At 36.8% G+C, this 25,740-nt stretch overlaps 1 protein-coding gene across 6 annotated transcripts in view; it reads right to left on the reverse strand.

Annotated features, from left to right (window-relative positions):
- The window catches only part of EPB41L5 (erythrocyte membrane protein band 4.1 like 5), a 146,115-nt gene that overhangs the window by 32,920 nt on the left and 87,455 nt on the right, over positions 1-25,740 (reverse strand). For all 6 annotated transcript variants that reach the window (XM_077861368.1, XM_077861371.1, XM_077861369.1 and 3 more), the window contains exons 17-18: positions 5,606-5,769; positions 2,185-2,282 (exon numbers count right to left, since the gene is read on the reverse strand). In XM_077861368.1, coding sequence (XP_077717494.1) covers positions 2,185-2,282; positions 5,606-5,769 — 262 coding nt within the window. The remainder of the gene's footprint in view (positions 1-2,184; positions 2,283-5,605; positions 5,770-25,740) is intronic.

Here is a 25,740-nt window from a genome sequence, read left to right on the forward strand (position 1 = left end):
AAATGAATAAAGTGTACTGGAATGTCAAGTTATTGCATCAATCCTGGATAATGCAGGTCTCACATGGTATAAGATCTCTTTAAAATGGGTTCTCAAGAAATGAGTTTAAAGTCAACTCTGCTGCAAGGAGTGCTAGTCTAAGCCTAACATGGCTTAGACCTTCTCAGTTACACAAATTCTTGGAGCTAATCATCCAAAACTTATACTTTGTTTTAGAACAATGTATTTTATTTACAGGTTTTTCATCCTAAGATTACTTTAGTTAGGAAAGTTGATTATTAAGATTAATTTGCATTTCCTAAGCAAACATGAACTACTGATGGTAGAGGTAGAGAAATCAGACTGGATTAAAAATGTGTCATATAAATAAAACATGAATCAACTTTTATACAACACTTCAGTTGCAAAGACATAAGTAGTCCAATATCTTAGTTTTTAGTACAACACTGAATTCTTTCTTGTTATTCCTGCTTGCCATTGAGTAAGTTCTTACTAGGTATTAGGTATTATTTTTCCTACTTATGTGAACCCCAGAATGTTCCTTGACAGCACATTATCCTTTACTTAACCCATTCTTACTCTCCCTTTCCTATCCTGAACCCACACTCCTCTTCTTTTTTCAAGGCTTCAAGAGTAATTTAATGGATACTTTGCTTTGGAGGCTCAGTTATAACGAGATATGCAGGGAATTTTACTAAAGAAACACATAGCTGTTCAGTGGATTTCCATGAACTCCCTTCCAGTGTAACAATCACTTCTCTTCCCCCAACCCTACACCCACCAAGATTCACCAGTCATCATTCTCCTTCAGGATTATTCCAGTCCTCCATTAAATTTTTCTCTAATCAACTGCTAGCAATCTATAGCTTTCATCTAAAGCTTTCAATTAACTTTTCTGTCTCCGACCCTGCGTTCCGCTACCTACAGAGATAGTAAAACAACTGACAATATGAAAGCAAACACACAAATATAACGGAAAATTACTAAGGGATCAAGAAAATGAGTCTTTCTGGAATTTAGTCAGCTTCTAAAAGACATTTCTAAGCAAAAACATATTAGAAAAAGAAAACAAAAAAAAAATCTGGATTCAAAGAATAGCTTAAACAATGACAAGAAAGAAGAAAATCACTCTCTAGATCGTACTAGCCTCTGAAGAAATTCCAGTTAGTTAGCCAATATATGAAACAGCACTGCAAATCAGCTGGTCCCTTTTCCCTCTTTAAAATCAAAACAAAATTCATTCAAAAGATCCTTGTTACCAAAAAAAAAAAAAAAAAAAGAAAAAAAAAAAAAGATCCTTGTTACCTATGGTCTATGTATAGAGAAAAAAGGGTCTCTCTAGATCATTATCTAAAATTTATTCTTCCATTCAGTAGGGACATCTAGTAGTAGATACAATGAATTATTTTTATCTTATTTGATTTACTTTATTCCTATAAGTCATTTAAGAAAAAATTTAAATTACACTCAAACAATTAACTGAAGTTTAATTGGTTAAATCAGTATGCACCCCCCATGCCACACCTAAAACTCCAAGGACACAGAGTGGTGAAAGTTATGAAGGATGAAGTTGAAGTATCTCAAGTTCCATTCTTTTCCCTATTTATATGACACAGCAGCTCCCTTTTTAACAAATCCTTCTATAATTGATTTTAATTTACTTGAGAGAAAGAGAGAGTATGCACGTGGGGAGTGGGGAGAGACTGAGAGGAGAGAGAATCCCAACCAGCCTCCCTACTTAGCTCAGACCCTGACTCAGGGCTTGATCCCAGAACTCTGATTTCAGGACCTGAGCTGAAATCAACAGTCAGATGCTCAAATGACTGAGCCACCCAAGTGCCTCAAATCCTTCTGTAATTTCAAAAGGCTGTCACCTTCACCTACATCAAGACCCACTGAACAGAATTAAGGACAGGCTGAATCAAAATGACAAGTTTAAAGCAGCTACAACACTTTGCATGCATGTTTAAAAACACTTAGGAGATGACCTTACAGTTCTTATCACTGCCCAAGTTTCTTCCTTTCCTCCTGAACATCCACAAATTGTGCTTTTGAAATAGGTCTGTAAGAGGTCGGCACACACACATTCCCCAGCAAAAGAAAAGAGAAAGTATCAGCGTTGGAAGGCAGAGATTTCTAGGAGATCTGGAGATGTGCAGATATACGAAGGAGAACTCTGAATACCTGGTTGTTGATGTTGACATCAATGTTGGGACGAGGGGATGGCAATGGACTACTTTCCATCTCAAGGTGTTTGAGCTTCTGTGAGGCATCTTTTAATGCTGAGAAAAAATGGCAACATGGCCTCTTAGGCAGGCTGTCAGAGCTGTGTGAAGGTATACACTTAAGGTTTTTTCCCAACACGTTACCAACAATTAAATGGAATAATCCATATGACCACAGGATAAATATATTTTCTTTCTACAACTAGGTAACTATTATTTAAGAGTTAACCTAAATTGTAAGAATATTGCCTTGTATCTATACCACTTGTAGAAAGCCACTAGATATGGAATCTCAATAGCATGTGTGATTAAGTAGGCTTACAAGCCAAAAGATAAGAAGAAAAGGCAGAGAACACCTGTGACATGATCCTTCCATTACCACAATGCAAGCTCCTCCTTCCAAACCTCAGTACTTTGCCACTTTATTTCCTTGGCATTGACTATACTCTGCCTAAAACTACACTTCTGTGGAGCAAACAGATGAAGGACATATATTTATTCATTCATTGATTCAACTGAGTACATATTGATAGCACAAGATGTGATACAGGACAAGCCCTTTGTCTTTATTATGTTTTGCCTAGCTGAAAAACATATTACAAATAAATTTCTCTAACCATTGAAAGAAAGGATAATATATTAAGCACAATTCAGCTTTAAATGAATTCTATTTAAATTAACCCTTCCAGGGGTGCCTAGGTAGCTCAGTAGGTTAAGCGTGTGTCTTTGCTCAGCATGCTCAAGCATGCTCAGGTCACTATCCTGGGGTCCTGGGATCAAGCCCCACGGCTGGCTCCCTGCTCACTGAGAGGTTACTTCTCCCACTCCATCTGTCCTCCCCCCCCATTTGTTCTCTCTCCCTCAAATAAATAAATAAAATCTTTAAAAAATTAACCACTAATAATCTTATTTTGCAGGGATGAATTTGGTTAAATTTTTACACTGTCACTTGACAAAAAAAAAGCTGTTGAATGCCTAGTAATTTCTAGTTAATCCAGGAGAAAGGAGGGAAAAATGATGAAATCACTTTCTCCTGGTCAAAGAGATCTTATAAAAGTGTCCATTAATTAACTCAACAAATCACTGTCTTGGCTACACATTACAATCAGATGTGGAGCCTTTAAGGCATACTGATTCCCACAGCTGATCCTAGAACCATGATAACAGAACTTTCAGATATAGTTTTCTGGTACTGGTAGTTTTTAAAATTTTACACGTAATTTTAATGTACAAAACTGAGAATCATGAATTCAACACTGATCTTCACAAAATTTTCCATACTAATTTACATACTTTTTTTAAGAAGGAAAAGGAGAGGGGTAGAGAGAGATTGTTAAGTAGACTCCTTGCTCAGTGTGGAGCTCCATCTCAGGTGAGATCATGACCTGAGCCAAAATCAAGAGTCAGATACTTAACTGACTGAGCCACCCAGGAGCCCTCATTTACATACTTAATTGCCATCTCCTGGCAATGCTTCAAATTATGCAATACTAAATTTTACATGATGATGTTGAGACCACAAATACTTTAGCTTATGCTTATAAATTAATACCCCAAAAATTAATACCCCAAAACTTAGGTTTTGGGGGGTTTTCTGGTTGAAATAAAGCTTTTTATGCTACTACTGTTTGGCTGAGGAACATCTTTAAAAAATAGGATAACCTGTTTTTTATATTTTAACTTCTTACCTATGTGAATCAGGATTTTGACATTACAGCCAGAAGAAAATACATAATAAATTGGACACCAGGATTATAAGATGTTCTTTTTTTTTAAGATTTTAAATTCAACTTGCTAACATATTGTAAGGCCTTAATTCTTAATATCAAAACACACTATTTTCACTGAATGACTTTGAACAAATATTATAAACCTGAACTGGAGTAAGTTTAATTAATGAAACCTCCACACTACACAATAATTTTTTCTGCCACAACTTCAATGTCGTATTTAAGCTCTGCTTTGAGTACCTTCTGTAAGCTTTGCACAGTGGCAGTTTCATAGCCAATGACATTTTTCCAGGGTGCAATTATTGCCAATTAAGTACCTTCTGTAATGAGGGGGCTCACTCAGTGTTAGGTATCTATTTCTGATATATGGCAGAAAGATTTTTAAAAGTCTCCTATATACGGATTCTAATGCTTCTCTACTCTTTGAAGTTCCTGATCCAAGATTCACCAATAAAGCACAATAAATTCTTTGATACATCAAGCTTGGAGAGTTATTATACATATTTGGAGCGTTATTATACATCTTATTTGTTCCTTTCCTAGGCATTTTCCTAGTTCATTCTACCATGTTCTCCAAAACCAAAACCATCTCCTGGAAAGTATATACTAAATAAATGCTGTTTGCTAACACTATGCTGTGGCAGCACTAAAAGAGAAGAAAAAATTTTTTTTGGAATTCATATAATGGATACAAAATGGAATGTATATATAAAATCAATATTGCCAACTCTACAATAGGAAGACTACTTTTATTTTAACCCTGGAAATATTCTGTGTTAAGCTAGTCCTGCTTATGGCTAAAAACATTTGCTTCACTTTGTATTTGTAATGCTTACTTAAGGGACAAAGGGACAAATTTTTAAAACTAGTTACCAGTAGTACTTTAGCATGTTCCATTAACTAGAAGCACTGAATAACTTTCCATTAACATTTTCTATTCTAAATTATTACATACTGTTGCTGTATTCTATGCTCTTCAGACAACCACATATTCACTGGCAGTTCCCTATGAGCTGTTTAAAGGTGGTGTCCGACGTTAGTGATAGAAATCAAAATTGGAAGAGTCATATAAATATGAGTTGCTTTTAAATGAACACACATTACACTGATATTTAATAGAAAGCTCCTGTCTAAAGGTAGTTTATACTTCAATATCAAACCAAATTCACAAATACATAGATATTTTCAATTTATTGTTCCTTTTTAACTTTTTAAAAAGTTAAGAAAAGCAGCACACCTCCTGGATTATTTATGTTTGCGGGTCAGGGCAACAACAGTCCTCATTGATAACAAAATACTTTCTAGGAGCTAATGGAATACCCAAACATTTATTAAATCCTGTAATACAGAAAATCTTTATGGAAACATTTTTCTTTCTCTTAATTTTCACTCAAAGTAAAAAGTAAGTTTGAAAATCTGTAAATGTTTAATGACTTATAAATGATACAAATGTTTAATTGTCCCAATTATATGATCTTAACTATTTCAATGGACACTCAAGCCAAAAAGGAAGCATAACTATTCTCCATTAAATTTTAAAATTCAACTATTGCATAAAATATGCTTGAAGTAACATATTTAAATAGCTCATTTTAAAGGGATGTAAAATAAAAACTTGTCCTTGATGTTATATAGAACATCTATACTTACTCCCGCATTCCTCTTTAGTTCCCTCCAATCCAGTTTGCCTGGTGATTATGTTAACTTCATCTGGCGCTTGGGCTATTTCCAGAGTGTCAGGTGCCCCAATTACATCATCAATGGTTGTTTCCAGTAAGTCTGGGCTATCTAGCAAATCAATATTCAGAGGCAAGCTGTAAGGGTGAAAGAAAACTAACTTAGACCAAGAAATTTATCATGAATTTAAAAACTAACAAAAATATCTGTTAAAAAAAATCTGTGTAAGAGTTCACATCCCAACTGGTTTAGTCATATGTCAAACCCTTGAGCAGACTTCTTTTCCAGCAAAAAATGGTGCAAAAAGGGACTAGATTTAGCATCCCTCCCCGCTTAAATAACCTATGGGGGTTAAAAAAGAAACTATTTTCAAGATATTTAGACATCAGATAACACAAGAGATTCAGGACACAAAAAAAGGTAAGCCCTATGGTAGCCTCAAGAGAATTTCCATGCAAGTGGTGCAGAGAAGGTGAAATGAAGCAGAACATGGAGGACTCCCTTAGCTGAGAGTCTAAAATGTGTTAAGGCAGCTAGAGTTTATGGGACAGAGTACCAGAAGGGAGAGAGCAGCACTTCAAGGAGAAAATCTTGAGGATCTGCAGAGCAATGATCAGAGAATATGTGTGAGGAAACTCCCTGAGGCTGGGGAAAGAGCCATCCAACAGGATTTCTTCTCCCTGTGTGACTGAGGAAAGAACTAGTAGTACTCACAGTGGGTCACAGTGCCTGTTTCCACACACAGACTGTAAAAACACATAATTCACAAGGCACTGAATATTGAGAAAGGTCTTGCCTCAGTAGTGGAGAATAATTAACCTAGACTGAGCATGACAACACACTCACCTAAGATATCATGAAAGTAAGATCTGAAAGGATCAAACTGTTTCCAAAGTAACAACTATATCCTAAAACAAACCTCAAGATTTAAAGGAATATAAAATTATCTAGCATCCAACAAAGCAAATTTTAGGTATCCACTGAAAGATTACCAGAAATGCAAAGAGGGAGAAAAAAGCTCTTAAATATTTAAGAGAATAATCAATTAATAGAAACTAATGTTAGAATTAACAGAGAAAGACATTAAAACAGTTATAACTATATTCCATATGTTCACAAAGTTAAACAGAGACACAGAAAATATAAAAGACTCAAATCAAACTTCTTGAGATAACGGAGATGAAAAATACATTAAATGGGATTGACAGCAGATTTGACATTAGAAAAGGTGCTGAATTTGAAAGCACAGCAATAGAAACTATACAAAATAAAACACCACAGAGAAAAAAGAATCCCCCCAAAATGAAAAGATATCAGTTAGCATCTTCAAGCAGTGTATTGTATGAATAACTGAAGTCCCAAAGTGGCAATGATACCAAACAAATTTTTAAAGAAATAATGGCTGAAGTTTTTCTAAATTTGATGAAAACCATAAACCCGTATATCCAAGAATCTCAACAAACCCTAAACACAAGCAATATGAAGAAAACTACACCAAAGCACATCATAATCAAACTGCTTAAAACCAATGATAAAAAGAAAATCTTAAAAGCAGCCTAAGACATTATATATTCAAAGGAATAAAGATAGATGACAGCAGATTTCTCATCAGCAATAACGCAAACTAGAGAGAAGGGGGTACATCTTGAAATTGCAGAAAGAAAAAAAGTATCAACCCAAATTTTATAACCAGGAAAAAAAAAAAAAGCTTATTTAAAAAACAAAGGAAAAGTTAGGCATACATCAAAGGAAAACAAAAGGCATACATCCACAAAAAAATGTGTACATAAATGTTCACAGCATTATTCATTAACAGCCAAAAAATGGAAGCAACTGCGCCCATATGCCCATCAACTGCGGCATGGATTAAAAAAAAATGCCCATCAACTGCGGCATGGATTAAAAAAAAAAGGTGGCTGGGATCCCTGGGTGGTGCGGTTTGGCGCCTGCCTTTGGCCCAGGGCACGGTCCTAGAGTCCCAGGATGGAGTCCCGCGTTGGGCTCTCTGCATGGAGCCTACTTCTCCCTCTGCTTGTGTCTCTGCCTCTCTCTCTCTGTCTATCATGAATAAGTGAATAAAATCTTTTTTTAAAAAAAAAAGGTGGTATAACCCCAGAATGGAATACTAATCAGCAATAAAAAGGTGTGAGGTACTGATGACATGTGCTACAACACGGATGATCCTTGAAAATATGATGTGAAGAGGGAAAAGCCAGACACAAAAGACTGCCTAGGAGTCCATTTATATGACATGTCCAGAACAGGCAAGTTCATAAAGACAGAAAGATTTGTGGTTGCCAAGGGCTGGAGGAGGAGTCAGGGCATAGTGCAGACTTGACTGCTGTGGTGTAAACTATGGAAATTAAGATTCAATACTAAGTGCTGCCTTGATACCTTGGGCCTCACAGGGCACCAAATGCCTAATCAAGTGTTAACCAGATACGCACCCCCACCCACGAGCCAGTAGAAAAGATCCCAGGGCACCTGGCTAGCTCACTCACTAGGGCATGCCATTCTTAATCCTGAGGTTTGAGTTCAAGCCCCACACTGGGTATAGAGATTACTTAAAAATAAAATCTTAAAAAAAAAGTTCCCCATCTAGCTATACCAACCACATTATTCCTGATTCTTAACTTAATGAGTTTTACTTTCTTGCCAGCCCATGAGATTATTCAAACAAGCAATCACATCTTCTGGTGGGAAGCAGGGGTGACTTTATTCTCATCCTATTACTACAGAGCCTGCCTCCCACAACTCATGCTTGTTCACTTTGCTCCAAGTAGAACACTCATATGACCCTGTATATGTTGTGAGGCTTTCCCCTCCCTTGAGCTAGGAGTATATGGGACTAACAAATTACTGTCCATCTCATCTATCTAGTGTTGGGTATTGTATGTTCAGCTATTCTGTAGTATTTAGGACAGAAGATCCCTCCCCTATAAAAGAGTGAGTAGGAATTGATCAAAACAACTGTTAAAGGGCATAGGGTTTCTTCAAGGGGGACAAAAATGTCCTAAAATATAACTGTAATAAAGGCTGCACAATCCTACAAATGTATTAAAAACAAGGAATGTATGCTTTAAATGGTGAATGCTATGTGAATTATATCTTAATAAAGCAATAAAAAAGTCAAAATACAAAAGAATTCATGAACAAAAGATTTGCACTAAAAAAACATTACTTTGAACTAAATGAAAACGAAAGGATAACATTCAAATTTGTAGGATGCCACTAAAGTGATTCCTCTAATAGAAGAGGGTGTCTTGGTGGCTCAGTTGGTTAAATATCTGCCTCTGGCTGGGGTTGTGATCTTGGGGTCCTGGGATCAAGTCCCACATCTGGGGGACCGGTGGACCAGGGAGCCTGATTTTCCCTCTCCCTCTGTGTGCTACTCCCCCTTTTTTTTTTTTAATTTTTTTTTAAATCTTTATTTATTTATGATAGTCACAGAGAGAGAAAGAGAGAGAGGCAGAGACACAGGCAGAGGGAGAAGCAGGCTCCATGCACCGGGAGCCCGATGTGGGATTCGATCCCAGGTCTCCAGGATCGCGCCCTGGGCCAAAGGCAGGCGCCAAACCGCTGCGCCACCCAGGGATCCCTACTCCCCCTTTTCATGTGTGCTCTCTCCCTCCCTGTCAAATAAATAAATAAATAAATAAAATCTTTAAAAAAATTTCTCGCATCAGTGACCTAAGCTTATACTTTGATAAACTACAAAGAGAAGGGCAAATTAAATGCAAAGGAAGAGGAGGGCAGATAATAATGAAGTTCAAAAAGAGAAAACAATAGAGTAAATGGGTTAAAACAAGAGCTAGCCTTTGAGAAGCTCAACATAATTGATAACCTCTAGCTAAACTGATAAGGAAAAAAGAATACATATTTACCAATATCAGGAATGAGAAGGGTGACATCACTACAGATCCTACATATATTAAAATGGTATAAGAGAGGCAGCTGGCTGGCTCAGTCATAGTCTTAATCTTGCCGTCATAGTTTCAAGCCCGATGTTGGCCACAGACTATACTTTAAAATAAATAAATGGGGGCACCTGGGTGGCTCAGTCAACTGGACATCTGCCTTCAGTTCAGGTCATGCATGATCCTAGTGTCCTGGATTGAGCCCCACATCAAGCTCCCTGCTCAGTGGAGAGCCTGCCTCTGCCTCTGCCTCTCCCTATGCTTGTGATCTCTCTGTCAAATAAATAAAATATTTTATAAAAATTTAAAAAAATAGGGCAGCCCTGGTGGTGCAGCGGTTTAGCACTGCCTGCAGCCCGGGGTGTGATCCTGGAGACCCTGGATCGAGTCCTGCGTCAGGCTCCCTGCATGGAGTCTGCTTCTCCCTCTGCCTCTCTCTCTGTGTGTGTCTCTCATGAATAAATAAATAAAATTTAAAAATTTTTTTAAAAAATTTTTTTTAAATAAAATAAGGGAACATTAGCAACTTTATGCCAATAAATTCAACAACTTAGATGATATGGAAAAACTCCTTGAAAGGTACAAACTACCAAAGCTTATTCCAGAAGACAGACAAAATCTGAATAGACACGTATAAGAAACTAAATTAGTAATTAAAAATCTCACAAAGAAAAAGTCAGGCCCAAATGACTTCCCTGGCAAATTCTATCAAATATTTAAAAGAAAAAATAATGCCAATCTTTAACAAACTATTAAAAGAGGCAAAATTCCCTGACTCATTCTAGGAGGCCATTACTACCTTAATAAGACATAACAAGAAATTAATAAATACAAAAGACAGGCCACCATGACCAAGTGGGATCTACCAAAGAAATGCAAAGTTTAACATTCCAAAACCAATTAAGATAATATATCATATTAGCAGAAGAAAACAACATGATCATCTCAATAGAGGCAGAATATGCATTGGACAAATTCCATACCATTCAGGGTAAAAACTCTTAACAAACTAGGAATACATAAAAAACATTCTTAATCTGATGAGGGCATTTACAAAATACCAACAGCTAAGACCACATTTAATGATGAATGACTGAATGCTTTCTTCTGTAAGACAGAAACAAGAGAAGGATGTCCACTGTTCCCACTTCTATTCAACACTGTACTAGAGGTGTTTTTTTTTTTTTTAAGATTTTATTTATTCATTTGACAGAGAGAGAGAGAGAGAGAGAGAGAGAGAGCATGCACACAAGCAGAGGAAGCAGCAGGCAGAGGAAGAAGAAGCAGGCTCTCTGACAAGGATGGAGCCCAATGCGGAGCTCAATCCCAGGACCCTGGGATCATGACCTGAGCTGCAGGCAGACACTTAACAGACTGAGCCACCCAGGCAACCCTGTATTAAAGGTTCTGATGCCGTAAGAAAAAAAAAAAAAAAAAAAGGAAAAGAATAGAAAAGTATATCAAAGGTACCCAGACTGGGAAGGAAGAGGTAAAAAGAAAAAGGTTTTTACATGCAGATGACAGAATCCAAGAAAGTAATAACTAAGTTCAGCAAAGTTCCAAGATACAAGATCAACATACAAAAATCAAGTATATCTATATACTAAGCAATGAACAATAGGAAATTGAAATTGAAATTAAAACAATTCCATTCAAAATATCATACAGAATAAAAACTTAGGAATAAACTTAATAAATTGGGCAGGACTTGTACACTTAAAACTATAATTAATTAATTGTGATCTAAATAAAAGACATTTCATGTTCATGGATCAAAACACTTAATATTGTCAGGATGGCAATTCTTTCCAAACGATCTACAAACTTAATGCATTCATGATCTAATTTCCAGCAGGCTTTTTTTTGGTAGAAATTGACAACTCAATCCTAAAATTTATATAGAAATTCAAAAAAGCGAGAACAGCTAAAACCATTTTGAAAAAGTAACAAGAGGGATCCCTGGGTGGCACAGTGGTTTAGCGCCTGCCTTTGGCCCAGGGCACGATCCTGGAGACTCGGGATCGAATCCCACATCAGGCTCCCGGTGCATGGAGCCTGCTTCTCCCTCTGCCTATGTCTCTGCCTCTCTCTCTCTCTCTGTGTGTGACTATCATAAAAAAAAAAAAAAAAAAAGAAAGAAAAAGTAACAAGAGTTGGAGGATATACATCATCTGATTTCAAAACTTACTATAAGTTGCAGTAACCAAGACAGTGGGGTACCAATACAAAGACAAACATGTAAATTAACAGAACAGAGAGTTCAGAATTTCTTATATTTATGGTTCATTTTTGCCAACACAAATCAATGGAGAAAAGAATAATCTTTTCAACAATCCAATCATGAAATGGGCAAAAGACATGAACAGAAATCTCACAGAGGAAGACATAGACATGGCCAACATGCATATGAGAAAATGCTCTGCATCACTTGCCATCAGGGAAATACAAATCAAAACCACAGTGAGATACCACCTCACACCAGTGAGAATGGGGAAAATTAACAAGGCAGGAAACCACAAATGTTGGAGAGGATGCGGAGAAAAGGGAACCCTCTTACACTGTTGGTGGGAATGTGAACTGGTGCAGCCACTCTGGAAAACTGTGTGGAGGTTCCTCAAAGAGTTAAAAATAGACCTGCCCTACGACCCAGCAATTGCACTGTTGGGGATTTACCCCAAAGATACAGATGCAATGAAACGCTGGGACACCTGCAGCCCGATGTTCATAGCAGCAATGGCCACAATAGCCAATCTGTGGAAGGAGCCTCGGTGTCCATCGAAAGATGAGTGGATAAAGAAGATGTGGTTTATGTATACAATGGAATATTACTCAGCTATTAGAAATGACAAATACCCACCATTTGCTTCAATGTGGATGAAACTGGAGGGTATTATGCTGAGTGAAGTAAGTCAGTCGGAGAAGGACAAACATTATATGTTCTCATTCATTTGGGGAATATAAATAATAGTGAAAGGGAATAAGAGGGAAGGGAGAAGAAATGTGTGGGAAATATCAGAAAGGGAGACAGAACGTAAAGACTGCTAACTCTGGGAAACGAACTAGGGGTGGTAGAAAGGGAGGAGGGCGGGGGGTGGGAGTGAATGGGTGACGGGCACTGGGGGTTATTCTGTATGTTGGTAAATTGAACACCAATAAAAAATAAATTAAAAAATAAATAAAGAAAGAAAGAATAATCTTTTCAAAAAAATGGTACCAAGACAATTATATATATATTATATATATATATACACACATATGTATTTTTTACAGAAATATCTTTTAGAAAAATATACATATATATGTATATCATATATTTTGGGGGGGCTGGGCTCCAGGTCAGGCCTCTGGGGGGCGGGGCTCCAGATCAGGCCTCCTGGGGGATGGGGCTCCATATATATATCATTGGTATAAATATGCATATATTATACACACACACACACACACACACCATACATAAATATTAAATCAAAATGGATAGGGATCCCTGGGTGGCGCAGCCTTTGGCGCCTGCCTTTGGCCCAGGGCGCGATCCTGGAGACCCGGGATCGAATCCCATATCGGGCTCCCGGTGCATGGAGCCTGCTTCTCCCTCTGCCTGTGTCTCTGCCTCTCTCTCTCTCTCTGTGACTACCATAAGTAAATAAATAAAAATTAAAAATAAATAAAAAATAAATAAATAAAATAAAATAAAAAAAAAATGGATAACAGACCTAAGCAGTAAGAGCTAAAACTGCAAATATCTGAATAAAACACAGGGGAAAAAGATCTCTAACTCCGGGATAGCAAAATGTTCTTAGCACATGACACCAAAGGTACAATCCATAAACGTAAAACCTTATAAGCTGGCCTTTATCACAGTAAAATGTTTGAGTTTCAAAAGACATGAGAGGCACCTGGGTGGCTCGGTTGGTTGAGCATCTGTCTCTTGGTTTCAACTCAGGTCATGATCTCAGGGTCATAAGATACAGCCCCACATGGAGCTAGCTGTGTACTCAGCAGGGAGTCTGCTTCAGATTCTCTTTCTCCCTCTCCCTTTGCCCCTCCCCCTGCTCTCACACACACTCTCTCTCTCTCTGTAAAATAAATAAAAACATTAAAAAATGATATGGAAGTGAAGAGAAGGCATAGACTAGAAAATTGCTGCAAATCATGTATCTGATAAGGGATGAGAATCCAAAATGTACAAAGAACTCTTAAAAAGACAAATAACTCCTATAAAAATGGTCAAAACATTGAAGAGACATTTCTCCAGAGACAATATATAACTAGCTGATAACCACATGAAAAGATTCTCAATATCACCAGCACTCAGGAAAATGCAAATCAAAATGACAATAAGACACCACCATCCTCTCATTATAGTGGCTATAATCAAAAAGACAAAACAACAAGTGTTAGGATGTGGAAGCAATGGAACCCTCATGCATTTCCACTCTGGAAAACAGTTTGCCAATTCTTCGAAAAGTTAAAATGTAAATTTATCATGTAATCCAGCAGGTTTCCTCCTATGAATTTATCCAAGAGCAATGATCCCTATGTCCACACAAAGACATATATACAGGAATGTTCATAACATTATTCACAGTAGCCCAAACATGGAAACAATCCAAATTTCCACCAACTGGTGAATGGACAAAATGTGTATATCCATACAATGGATTATTACTGGACAATTAAAAGAGGTTAGGATCCATGGATGAACCTCAAAAACATTGTTAGGTGCACCTCGGTAGCTCAGGTGGTTAAGCATCCAGCTCTTAATTTCATCTCAGGTCAGAGTTGTGAGATGGAGTCCCATGGTGGGCTCTATGCTGGCATGGAGCCTGCGTAAGTTTCTCTCTTCCTCTACCTCTGCCCCTTCCACCCTCCCTAAAAATAATAAAAACAAAAACAGTATTCTTAAAAAAAAAATAACACAAAACACATAATGTTAGGTGAAAGAAGCCAGACATACACCTCTGCATATTGTAGAATTCCATTTATATGAAATCTAGAAAAGGCAATTATAGAAACTGGAAGCAGATCAGTGGTTGCCTGAGGGAGCAGAAGGGTAGGAGCATTACTTAAGTGTAAACCAGAACAAGGGAATTTTTTGGGATGATGAAAACATTCTAAAACTGGATTGTGGTAAGGATTGTACGATTCCATACATTTCTAAAAATCATGGAATTGTATACTTACGATAAATGAATTTTATAATATATAAAAATGATTCAATAAAATTAAAAAGAAACCTTAGCTAAACTCAGAATTGAGAAACTAGAAACTAGTTTGGCAAAGTTGGAAGATGCAAGATCAATATATAAAAATCAACTTAGAAATCAAAAGTATCCTAAATGTATTGTTTTTAAAGAACCAGAGACTCTCAACCCAATTCGTCTGCTGTGGGAAAGCTCAAAGCTTAGATCATTTTGTTGATCGAATACTGAGTTAGAGCAAAGCAAAAGAACTGCCATTGTTTAGAAGGTTTCATGTTTTTTTCTAGAAGAATAAAGGTCATGTTTCATTTATATAACTTGCGTCTGCTTCTATGTCTCTGCCTCTCTGTGTCTCTCATGAAGAAATAAATCTTTAAAAAAAAAAAAAAAAAACTTGTGTCTTTGGGATCCAAGTAAGCAAAAATTCTTTTGATAACTATTAAAAGAGGTAGTTAGAACAAAGAATTTCTGTACAAGAGATCTGTGTCCCAGTCCTATCTCTGCAACCACCTACACATACAACTTTGGACAAATCACTTTACCTTGGTTTTCAAAACGTGTTCTATAGAGCCCAAAGGATCCCACAGACACATGTGACTTATCTATGGGTAAGGAAACAGTAGTGTGTTTTAATCTCCTCACAGTGATTTTCTTATGGACATTTATTTAGAATTCCAGGTAAATTTATTTATTTATTTATTTATTTTTAAGATTTATTTATTTATTCAAAGAGAGTGAAAGAGAGGCAGAGACACAGGCAGAGAGAGAAACAGGCTCCATGCAGGAAGCCCGATGCGGGACTCGATCCCGGGTCTCCAGGATCGCACCCTGGGCTGCAGGCGGCGCTAAGCCACTGCGCCACCGGAGCTGCCCAGAATTCCAGGTAAATTTAATTCAAAACATTTCTTGGCTAAAACTGATTTGAAACCACTGGAGTAAGGCATTTCAAGCATTTTTCATCTTTAACACTAAAACTATAAAAATCTATTAGTGTAAAACCATCTCATTAGCTCATTTTCAAGCCTTTCCCACTGTTCCAATTGTTATCTTCCCTAAGAGTGAACCAGTGTCTCGTTTCTTTTTAATAACATCAAAAGTAGACGTGGTAACAGGAAGAAAAGCAGCAAAAATATTGGAATTTTAGAATCTGTTGAAGCTGGTTGATAAGTGTTATTTATTATATATTTCTATACTTTATATAATTTTGCAATTTTCATCATAAATTTTTAAAGGTGTGGGGGCACCTGGGTGGTTTAGCCAATTACGCATCTGATTCTTGGTTTTGGTTCGGGTCATTATCTCGGGGTCATGAGATCAACCCACACCTCAGGCTCTGCACTTAGTGTGAAGTCTGCTTGAGATTCTCCTCCTCTTTCTTTGCCCTTCCCCCAACTCATATGCATGCATTCTCTCTCAAATAAATAAAATCTTTAAAAATAAATAAATATTTAAGGATGTGGATAGCAATATTTTTAGACAAAAGGAGGTGATAATTGGGAGTTCATCTCCTGTGGTTCCAAAATGAACCATGGCAAGTTTTTTTTTTTTTTTTTTTAACTATATACTATGTGCTTAGTCCATTCAGGGTTCTATAACATAAATACCAGAGACTTTGTGGCTTATCAACAGAAATTTATTTCTCACAGTTCTTTTTTTTTTTTTTTCTCACAGTTCTAATAGCTGGGAAATCCAAGAACAGGCACTGGCAAATTTGGTGTCTGGTGAAGGTTGACTTTCTAGTTCAGAGATCTTTTTTTTTTTTCTCAGTGTATCCTCATACAAGGAGTGCATGAGGGATCTCTCTGGAGTCTTTCTTATAAGGCACTAATCCCATTCATGAGGGCTTCCCCTTCATGACCTTACATCTCCCAAAGGCCTCAACCTCCAAACACCATCACACTGGGGGTTAATTCTCAACACACAGACTTTGGGGGATACAAATATTCAGTCCGTAATATATAAAACTAAGGAAAAAAAACCTTCATTCATCTGAAATTAAATAGAAGCCCATATATACAAGAATGTGCAATTGTCTCAACTGAAGAACAGTGATTAAAAAGTACCCACATTATATGTGCCCCTCGCCAAATTCTTACGTTGAAGTCCTAACACCCAGCACCTCAGAATGTGATCTTATTTGGAAACGGGATGACTGCAGATGTAATTAGTTAAGTTGGGATGAGATCACACCAGAGAGTAGGGAAGATACTTAATTAAATATGACTAATGTCCTTACAAAAGGGAGAAAGAAACTTGGACACAGATAGATACACGAGGTGAGCACCAAATGAAGATGAAGGCAGAGGTCAGATGGTGCTTCCGCAATCCAAAGACTGTCAGGAAACCACCAGAAGCTAGACATGGAACAAGTTGTTTCTCATAGCTCTCAGAAGCAAGCAATCCTCTCTATGCCTTGATCTCTTGGACTTCTAGCCTCTAGAACTGTGAGACAAAATTTCTGGTTGTCACCCAGTTTGTAACAACAGTCCTAGCAAATTAATACATCTTACATTCTAAAAATCTGAGCAGGACTTACTGAAAAAGAACCTGAGAATACCGTTGTTGAGATCATAAAAGACAAATAACATAAAAACATTATGCAAGAAAATTCAAAGGACGCAAGTGCACTCTAACTTTTCTCCTCTTCTCCCCAGGAGAGTAAGGCACTACAAAAATCACATCAAATAAATGGAGACTACAAAAGAACCTGTGAAAGGGGAGAATGGTATCTTACTTTGTGGTGGGGGACTGCTGAACATCAGAAACTTCTAAGACTACATCAGGGAGCACAGAGAGATATATGCTATATGAATCTGTAAGTTTGGGAGCATATGTAAATATATTTCCCATGCAGGGCAATGCCTCCCTCAGCATGGAGAAGTCTAAACTCAATGAGTTGACTGGAGCCAACCTTAAAAACACAGAGAAAAAAGACCAAGCAGTTGGAAAAGGTACATTTCTATAGTTTGGCACAGCAAGAATGCAGAGACTTCCAGAGGCCAAATTTGAAACAAGTCACACATCAAAACGAGTAACAGGAATGGATAATACATTAAAAAAAAATCTGTGTATTGATTAAAAACAAATTATTTCTTTTACAGGTGAGCGGAAGAGGAAAAATTCTCTTTTACAGGAGTATGCAAACTCCTATTCTTAGAAAGAATGATGAAATTAGAAAACCACCATACTGTAAATACCAAAGTAACAATAATTGATTCAGGCAAAAATTATCAACAGATGCTAAAATTACTGGGTATAAAGACTGTTACAGGGATGCCTGGGTGGCTCAGCAGTTGAGCATCTGCCTTCAGCTCAGGGTGTAATCCAGGGATCTGGGATTGAGTCCCATATCAGGCACCTTGCGGGAAGCCTGCTTCTCCCTCTGCCTGTGTCTCTGCCTCTCTCTCTCTCTCTCTCTGTCTCATGAATAAATAAATAAAATCTTAAAAAAAAAAAAAAGACTGTCACGGAATAGGATATCCATTCATTCTCAAAATGACACTCCACAGAGTAGAGCAAAAAAACCTTTCTAGCCTTACTAGAAAGGGTAAGGAAAGGAAAGAAAACAAGGCGAGCTGAACTCACAAACAAAACACTACAAAGCATGTAGGAAAAAAAAAGAGGAAGTCATTAGATTTCTCATAAAATCACTCTACAGTGACAACATAAAGACACAAAACCACACTCACTCATAAGAAACAAAAAAAAAGGGGGGGATGAAGTTTGAAGGTAGTAGAATAGATGAACAAGTGATCATTGATTAGGAAGACTGTAGAAAGCTAAAACCCAATTTTGGAGTAGGGAAAGCCTAGGAAAAAACTAAGTCACTCCAAGGAACTCAAGAAAACTTGTATATAAATAAATATTTTCTCCAATTTCATGGGTTGTCTTTTCACTTTGACAGTATCCTTGGAAACACGTAAGTTTTAATGTTTGATGAATTCCTATTCATTTTTTCTTCTGTCACAGGTGTTTGGTGTCATATCTAAAAAACTATTGCTGAATCCACAAAGATTTACCTCCTGTATTCTCCTCTAAGACATCTACAGCACTAGCTATTAATTTTAGATCTGTGATCCATTTGGAGTTCTTTTTTTTTTTTTTTTTTACATGTTGTAAGGTAGGGGGTCCAATTTCATTCTTTTCTATATGACTATCTGGTTGTTCCAGCAGAATTTTTAAAAAAGTAATGTTTACGTAATGGGAAAACCATCTGTGGGCAGCCCAGGTGGCTCAACAGTTTAGCACTGCCTTCAGCCCAGGGCCTGGTCCTGAAGACCTGGGATCGAGTCCTGCATCGGGCTCCCTGCATGGAGCCTACTTCTCCCTCTGCCTGTGTCTCTGCCTCTATCTCCCTCTCTGTGTCTCTTATGAATATATAAATAAAATCTTATAAAAAAAAAAAGGAAAATCATCTGTAAACAAACTTAGATTCATTATTCATACCTTATACCAATATAGTTCTAAGTGGATCTGAGATTACTGATATTACACAGATACATTACTGATGTTACAATATTATGTAAGCTACTGATATTATAGTTAATATCCCTAATATACATTAAAAACTTCTTAAAAATAAAGAGAAAAGGGATGCCTGGGTGGCTCAGTGGTTGAGCGTCTGCCTTCTACTCAGGGCGTGATCCTGGTCCAGGGATCTAGTCCCACACTGGGCTCCTTGCGAGGAGCCTGCTTCTCCCTCTATGTCTCTGCCTCTGTGTCTCTCATGGATAAATAAATAAAATCCTTAAAAAATAAAAATAAATAAAGTGAAGAGCGCTGCTTGAAAAGGGAGGAGGGGACACTACAAATAAGACATCAATTCACAGGGGGAAAAAAAGGCTCTTAAACATACAAACACACACTCATAAGAGGAATTTAAATAAAAACTACACTGAACATATCCACCATTAATCTTGATTATGGTGTTGATATCACAGGTGTATCCATGCCAAAACTCACCAAGTATTTTGATACTTCACTATATATCAAATGCATCTCAATAGAGCTGTAAGGGGGAAAAAATGAAACACTTCATCTCCAATGAAGGGAAATCTGGCAACATCTAGAAAAATTAAAATGTATGGAACGAGAAAAGACTCAAATAGCCAAAGGAATGTTGGAGAAGAAAACCAAAACTGGTGGCATCACAATTCCAGATTTCAAGCTCTATTACAAAGTTGTAATCATCAAGACAGTATTGATAGTGGTACAAAAACACACACAAATCCATGGAACAGAATAAAGAACCCAGAAATGGACCCTCAACTCTATGGTCAACTAATCTTCAACAAAGAATATCCAGGAAAGAGTATCCAATGGAAAAAAGACAGTCTCTTCAACAAATGTTGGGAAAATTGGACAACCAAATGCAGAAGAATGAAACTGGACCATTTTCACACCAAACACAAAAATAGACTCAAAATGAATGAAAGATCTAAACGTAAGACAAGAATCCATCAAAATCCTACAGGAATACACAGGCAGCAATCTTTGTGACCTCAACTGCAGCAACTTCTTGTTAGACATGTCTCCAAAGGCAAAGAAAACAAAAGCAAAAATGAACTACTGGGACTTCATCAAGATAAAAAACTTTTGCACAGCAAAGGAAACAGCAAAACCAAAAGACAAATGACAGAATGGGAAAAGATATTTGCAAATCTTATCAGATAAAAGGCTGGTATCTAAAATCTATAAAGAAAGTATCAAATTCAACACCAAAAGAACAAATAATCCAATCATGAAATGGGCAGACATAAACAGACATTTCTTCAAAATAAACATACAAATGGACAATAGACACATGAAAAAATGCTCTATATCACTTAGCATGAGGGAAATACAAATCACAGGAATAAAAATAGTCATGAACTACATAACACACTGAAAGAATCCATGAATCCATGTATAAATAGATAAGAAAAAGTTCTTTTTGTAGAATACCAACTAATCAACTGATTAGTATAGAATGATAGCAAATCACGATTTTGCAACAATCATAGTAACCAAATTTCACCATTAGATGAAAGTTTGCTGGGAGACAGAATATTTACACAAAGTTTTCGATAATTTTTTAATTACAAAAAAGACAGTATAGTGGAAAAAATCTGATAAACAATACCTAAACCAAGTAATCCGTAATGGACAAAGCAACATCAAATACCCTCTGATGTGATATGCCATGGATAAATCATTTCTGTATAGATTATATCACATTTTTCTTGACAGAAGTGCCTAAAATGAATTCAGTCATGAAAAAACAACCGATTAAATTAAAATTAGGGATAGTCTATGAAACAATAAACGTACTATTTAAGAATGCAAATGTTATGACAGGTACAGAGGCTGAGGAACTGCTGTAGATAAAGACACTAACGAAACTAAATGTTAATGTGTAGTTCTGAACTGGATCAAAGCAGTTGTTATAAAACACAGTGTTAGGACAATCAGGAAACTTGAATATGGATAGCATATAGTAGATAATAGTAGTATACTATATTGGACTCCCTGAATGTGGTAACTGCCTTGGGGACATATTAGAGAATGTTATTGCTCATCCCTCTCTCACCTAAAATCCACCACAAACTCACTTGGAATAAAATCCATTCTTTCCTCTGGCATATAGGACCCTCCATGACTAGATTCCTCCCTAGCACCCTCAGAACATTTCTCATACAGCCTCTTCTTAATCAAGCTCCATTCACACTGGTTTTCTTTTCTACTCCTCAAAATCAAACTAAAGGCCTCTATATTAGCTGCTATGTCTGCCTGAAATAGCCTCTTTCTTTGTAATGGCTGACTCCTTACACCACTCTTACCTCAACTTAGGTATCTCTTCAAAGGCCTATCCCTCACCCTGAAGTCACTTACTATGACATTACCTTATTTTCTTCACAGCATCTATTACTATTTGAAATCACGGCATCTGTATCTATGTATTTATTACCAGCCTCCATTACTAGAATACATGTCATGAGAATAGGAACTTATGTCCTGGTCACTACTGCATTTCCAGAATGTTAGGCAGTGCCTGTACACAGTAGATCCTTAACATCCAGTCATTAAATCACTGAGTTACTAATTTTGACATGTACCCAATAGGGAGTCTACCATTTAAGTATGATGAAAATCCTAATGAAATCTCGACAACTTTATTTTTTTAATATTTTATTTATTTATTCATGAGAGACACAGAAAGAGAGGCTGAGACACAAGCAGAGGGAGAAGCAGGTTCCATGCAAGGATATATGGGGACTCGTGGAATGTAGGATCATGCCCTGAACCAGAGGCAGATGCTCAACCACTAAGCCACCCAGGCATCCCTAAATCTCGACAACTTTAAATGCTTAGTATTGGGGATAAAAAGGGAGAGCAGTAACTTTTTAGTGTAAAAACACTATCATCAGGTCAGGAGACACACAAAAACAACCTATTCCATTCATTCCCTCTAACTCTCAATATATTTCTTTCCAAACTAAAAAAGGTGGGAAGATAGGGGAAAAGAGGGAGTTGGGGGAGTGGGGAAGAGCACATGCAAGAAAGGGTGAGCACAGAATGTGTACAAGAGAAATATTAAAAGAACAACTACTGTGAAAGATACCAGAAAGGGTTTCTCTTCCAACTACTTTCTATCTCAAAACAAAGCCAAAAAATTAGTAAGATTCATTAAAACTCATCTTCCAACAAAGCTGTGACCAATACATTTAAGTTATAAATTCTCAAGGGTGAACAATTATGTCCTTGCTCACTATCACACCCTTGAATTTTAGAACAAGCTATGATGTATCTGAAGGTCATTTATGCCACATTCTTGTGTGCTGCTGTTACTGAATTTTTGTAGGTAACATCTGATAAAATACCTCTCCTAATGAGAGGTTCACAAAAGTCACTTTGGGATTTATCTCTGTATTTTTTAGTATTTGTTACACAGCAATAGAAAATGAAACACCAATGAACCAACCTGGCACACTATGCTCTCAATAACTGCTTAAATAAACTTACTGCACCCACTCTTTTCTTCTCTAGGAAAATACATGTCATTTAAATGGAAGATTCTTGTTATGCCTTCACCCAGAAAGATTTATTTAACTGCCCCACTGAAACTTGCAAACAGATAAAGGATTATAATCTACAAGTAAGCAAAACTCAAAAGAGAGAATTATAATTTTAAAAAATGTAATTTCTAAATGCAAATAATTCAACCCTGAGCACCCCATTTCATAAAGATTTGAATCACAAAACATTAAATATAGTCTACTTAATCTCTTTAGCTTATCTCTCTAAAACAGAGAAATAAGTAATCATTCTGGTATAAGAGCTGTCACTGTGGGCAGCCCCGGTGGCACAGCGGTTTGGTGCCGCCTGCAGCCTGGGGTGTGATCCTGGAGACCCAGGATTGAGTCCCACGTCGGGCTCCCTGCATGGAGCCTGCTTCTCCCTCTGCCTCTCTCTCTGTGTCTATGAATGAATAAATAAAAATCTCAAAAAAAAAAAAAAAAGAAAGCTGTCACTGTGCCTTGTTTTCATTCTACATAATCTGCCTCACATAGGTAGGGATAAACATATAATGTGCCACAAAATTAAAGTAAAATGTTGTTCTATGAAAAGACTAAACTGACATGCCTCCAGAGAAAAAGGAGTACATATAGAAAGAAGACAATTTCAGATGCTACTGATAAATAATTTTGAAAATGGCAATTTTGAAAATGGGCAAAGGATGTGAATAGACATTTCTCCAAAAGATATACAAACTGGCAATATGCATATTAAAAAAAAATACCTAACATTAATAGTCCAGAACATCAATAGCCCTGTGAAAATGCAACTCAATGCCACAATGTGCTACCACCTTCAAAACAACCAGGATGACTATGATGAAAAAGGTAACAAAGTTGCTGGTGAAAATGTAAAATGGTGCAGCCACTTTGGAAAACAATTTTAACATTCTTCAAGATGTTAAAATCCCAGCAATTCCACTCCGATCAATATATCGAAAAGAACTGAAAACACATGTTCATAAAAAACAAAAAAAGCCCTGTACCTGAATGCCTAGAGCAGTACTGACAGTAGCCAAAAAGTATGAACTGATGGACAAAGATTATGTATTATACAAGGTAATATATTAAACCATTAAAAGAAGTCAAATACTTATAAATGCTATAAAACGGATAACATTTTTTTTTTTTTTTTAAGTTTAAGTAAGCTCTATGCCCAATGTGGGGCTTGAACTCATGACCCTGGATGAAGAGTCACATGCTTGGGGCACCTGAGTGGCTCAGTGGTTGGGTGTCTGCCTTTGGCTCAGTCTGTGATCCTAGGGTCCTAGAATTGAATCCCACATCAGAATCCTTGCAGGGAGCCTGCTTCTCCCTCTACTTATGTCTCTGCCTCTCTCTCTCTCTCATGAATAAATAAATACATAAAATCTTAAAAAAAAAAAAAAAAAAAACAATCCTAACAACAACAAAGTCACATTCTCTACTAAGCTAACCAGGCAGTCCAACATGGATAAAACACTAGGCTAAGTGAAAGAAGTCAGAGGAGAAACATCACATATTATATGATTCTATTTATGGGACATTTCCAGAATGAGAAAATTAATGGAGACAGATCAGTGTTTGCCAGGACTTGGTGGAGAGAGGAGAACAGGAAGTAGGTGCTAATGGGTAAAGGGTTTCTGTGGGGGATAATTAAAATTTTCTGGAATTATACTGGTGATGGTTGTAAACCTTTGTGAATATACTAAAAACCAATGAGTTGTATACACAAAAGTTTTTTAAAATGTAGTTAGACATTACATTTTTTTCAGTCTGTTGCTTTTGGCAATGTCCTAGCACACATCCATTTCTCAAAAATGTATGAAAGAATATGTAAGGATATGATCTCTTCTATCCATCTTCTTTTTCATGGACACTTACCTAAGGCAGTCTGTCTTGTTTCCCACTATATTTTGGATCATTTTAACTTATTCTTACATATTTATAGTAGATGCTAGCTAAAAAACAAAACAAAAACAATGTCTCCCTATTGCCACTGTCTCAAAATTCAATTTATTTTTCCAGGTTCACTTTCTGTGCACTTAAAATATATTACACAGGTTGATGATTTTTACAAAAATGTAAACATACCTCAGACATTCCACTTGCTTTTATAACTCAACAATGTATTATTGACTTGCTCAATAACCAAGCACATGGAGAATATTCCTCATTCTTTACCAATTACAGAGCATAGATGCAGCATACGTTATTTACCTAGTCTTCCACCAATTGACATTCATTCTTTGCACTGCTTTTGAAAGTTATTATGCTCCTTTTTACTCTCCTTTACTCTACAACCTAGGTCCTATCAAACTTTACAATGAATGGAGTTGGTACAGTGGGTATCATTCTGGGTTCTAGGACCAAGTTGACTTTAAGGCTCAGCAAAGTAATTCTGGAGAAGCTATACACTTACCATGCTTCTATTTCTTCACTAGCCTAAGTACCTACAGAGTCCTATCAGGAATAATTGTTTTGCTGGAGTAAATATTTACTGTTATACCTCCAGAACAATGTCAGGCACAGACGTACTCAAATGTTTTAGCTATCATTATTACTATGGCTCCACATGAATTCTGTACTCATTACTCAAACTCATTACCCAGGAATGATTCCCTTGGCTATTTCTTTGACTCTGTTACAGTTAAAATTTTCTTCTGCTACAGCTCTCTTAGTCCATAATGATTAATTCATCCATCACTATTAAGTATCCTTCAAAATCTGATACAAATCTCAGCAAGCCTTCTTAACTTCAACTTTTTACTCTTCCATGACCATGCTTGTCAAGGACTTAGCACTTGTATCAGTTATTTATAAAACTGTCTCCACAATTTGAATGTAAATTTCTTGAAGCCAGGGACAGCATTTTGACTACCTCTGCATCACCAAATCTGACAAGAGGTACTTGGTATTTGTTCATTCCTTTGATCAACTAATACTTGAATGCTGAGCCA

The sequence above is a fragment of the Canis aureus genome, chromosome 20, assembly GCF_053574225.1.
Source record: "Canis aureus isolate CA01 chromosome 20, VMU_Caureus_v.1.0, whole genome shotgun sequence".
Lineage (NCBI taxonomy): Eukaryota > Metazoa > Chordata > Mammalia > Carnivora > Canidae > Canis > Canis aureus.